Genomic DNA, 2,547 nt, shown 5'->3' on the forward strand with positions numbered 1-2,547 from the left:
GCAGTACGATAAAAACGATGTACCCAGAATAATTGCCTGTGCTTCGAAAACTTTAACTCTTGCAGAACAAAAGTACCCTCACACCCAAAAGGAGGCGCTTGCTATGGTCTGGGGTGTAGAGAGATTCGCGTACTACCTCACAAGCAAGAATTTCGTAATCCGGACGGACTCTGAAGCTAATCAATTCATTTTGGTAGCAATCATCGGATCAGCAAGCGAGCAATGACACGTGCGGAGTCATGGGCCTTGCGGCTGCTTCCATATCAGTTCACTGTAAAAAGAGTACCAGGCCATTCGAATATTGCTGATGCACTGTCACGGTTGATCAGTAAGACTCAAATTGACGAGGCATTTGATGAAGAAAACGACAAGCATGTTCTCTACGCTTTGGATGCAGGAGCTATGAATATTTCGTGGACAGATATCCAACTGGCGTCTGAGGGTGATGAAGAATTGGAAGCCGTTCGATTAGCTATAGATACAGATCTATGGCCGGAGCGTTTACGTAGATATGAGTCTCAAGCTAAAGAACTGAGGACATTGGACCCAATGCTCTTCAAGGGTGACAAAATAGTTCTTCCAAAAAGTCTCCGTAGCAAGGCATTAGATGCAGCCCATCAAGGACACATCGGCTGCGGGGCAACAAAAAGAATTTTACGCGAATATTTTTGGTGGCCCAATATGAGTAAGGATGCAGAGGAATTCAGCGAGAAATGTGGAACCTGTTTGCTAATCTCAAGAAAAAAATCGCCAATTCCCCTGTCCAGCCGTGAGATGCCTCACGGTCCGTGGGAGATCTTGCAGGTCGACTTTTCTCCAGGGATATGGTACAGGACATTTTCTTGTTGTCGTGGATACCTATTCGAGGTATCTTCATGTCGTGGAGATGAAGCATACTGATGCAAGAAATACGAACGCAGCACTTTGTAAAATTTTTTGTACGTGGGGATTGCCTTTGATTATTCAAAGCGACAATGGACCCCCTTTCCAAGGCAATGAGTTTATCGAGTACTGGGAATCAAAAGGAGTTAGGGTACGGAAATCCATTCCACTAAGTCCCCAAAGTAACGGATCCGTCGAACGCCAAAACCAGGGTATCATCAAGGCCATGGCAGGAGCAAAGGAGGATGGCAAGAACTGGAGGGACGCATTAGAGTGTTACACACAAACACACAACACACTCAAACAGCATTCGCGGCTATGTATCACCCCTTTTGAATTGATGGTTGGGTGGAAATACAGGGGAACCTTTCCATGCCTCTGGGATTCAGAAAAAGCAGTGAAAATTGATAGGGAAGATGTGAGAGAGAACGACGCATTTGCGAAGCTCAACAGCAAGAAATACGCAGATCAGCATAGAGGGGCAAGAGAATCAGATATCGCCGTGGGAGATAAAGTAGTAGTCGCAACTTTTCAACGGAACAAAACAGACCCAACTTTCTCCAAGGAAAGATATACTGTTTTGACGAGAGAAGGAGCCAAGGTTGTTATACGCAGCGAGAGTGGTGTACAATTAGCAAGGAACGTGCAAGACGTTAAGCGTGACACAAGAGCTTCGGAAGGTAGACAAGAATCTGGTGAGGATGATGTAGTCAAAAACTCCGGTATAGTGATGCAACAAATATCTACTTGTACATTCTTATAAGGGCGTCGATTTTTTTTTCACAGAAAATTTGGAAGAGGCGGAAGTGGATAATTCTGATCCCATTCGAGCGGAGACGTCACAAAGCACCGGCGATGGAACCGATAGGAACGTTGAAGCATATTCGTATTGCGATACTAATCAAAGACCGAAGAGAATGTCTCGTAAACCGAACAAATTCAATGACATGATTTTATATCAAATTTTTTCATAAACAGTAGGAGCGGAGGAGAATGTAGGGAAGGTTAGGGATTGGAATAAAAACTATATAAAAAAAAAATATAACATTAGTAACTTTCGTAAAACAAAGAAGAAAAGGGTATGAATAAATTAAATTAAATAGATGCTAGTTAATGAATAGCAGATAACTAATATTATATAAAAAGAAAGCATTCATGAACGAATATGACGAATTGATCGCAGTGGACATGGCAAATATAAACGGGCATGCTAATTGAAATGGGTGGATTGCAGTAGGCGTGGAATAGTTGAAAATGTTTGAATAAATGGGTATGAAAAAAGGAACTCGAATCGCAGCAGGCGTAGGATATTTTTGAAAAACGGGATTTGAATAGGAATGCTCATGGGTAAAAAAAATTGAATGATCGCAGCAGGCGTGGTGAATCGAATCAGTTTGTTGGAAAATTTCAAGTGGAATAAACGTGTTTTACAGTAGTGCAAAAAAAGTGTAATTTTATTTGAAAATCCCACAGAAGACAATGGCGAGTCACGACAGCGCTGAGAGTACAGGCAGTGAAATTCAAGGCAGCGGAGGAGCTGACTACGTCAGTTCAGCGGACGATGGAAGCCAACCAGCCCCCATCTTGAGGGAAGTTAAGGATGCCATTCAACAGCTAAAGACCAATAAAGCAGCTGGTAAGGATGGTATCGGAGCTGAGCTCATC

At 42.8% G+C, this 2,547-nt stretch overlaps 1 protein-coding gene across 1 annotated transcript; it reads left to right on the plus strand.

Annotated features, from left to right (window-relative positions):
* The first annotated feature begins 222 nt into the window (after positions 1-222).
* LOC134206131 (uncharacterized protein K02A2.6-like) lies at positions 223-1,856 on the plus strand. Its single transcript, XM_062681819.1, has 3 exons — positions 223-827; positions 970-1,604; positions 1,669-1,856. Exons 1-3 carry the CDS (start codon positions 223-225, stop codon positions 1,854-1,856), a joined length of 1,428 nt encoding a protein of 475 aa, XP_062537803.1.
* The last annotated feature ends 691 nt before the right edge of the window (positions 1,857-2,547 follow it).

This window comes from Armigeres subalbatus, chromosome 1 (genome assembly GCF_024139115.2).
Source record: "Armigeres subalbatus isolate Guangzhou_Male chromosome 1, GZ_Asu_2, whole genome shotgun sequence".
NCBI classification, from domain to species: domain Eukaryota; kingdom Metazoa; phylum Arthropoda; class Insecta; order Diptera; family Culicidae; genus Armigeres; species Armigeres subalbatus.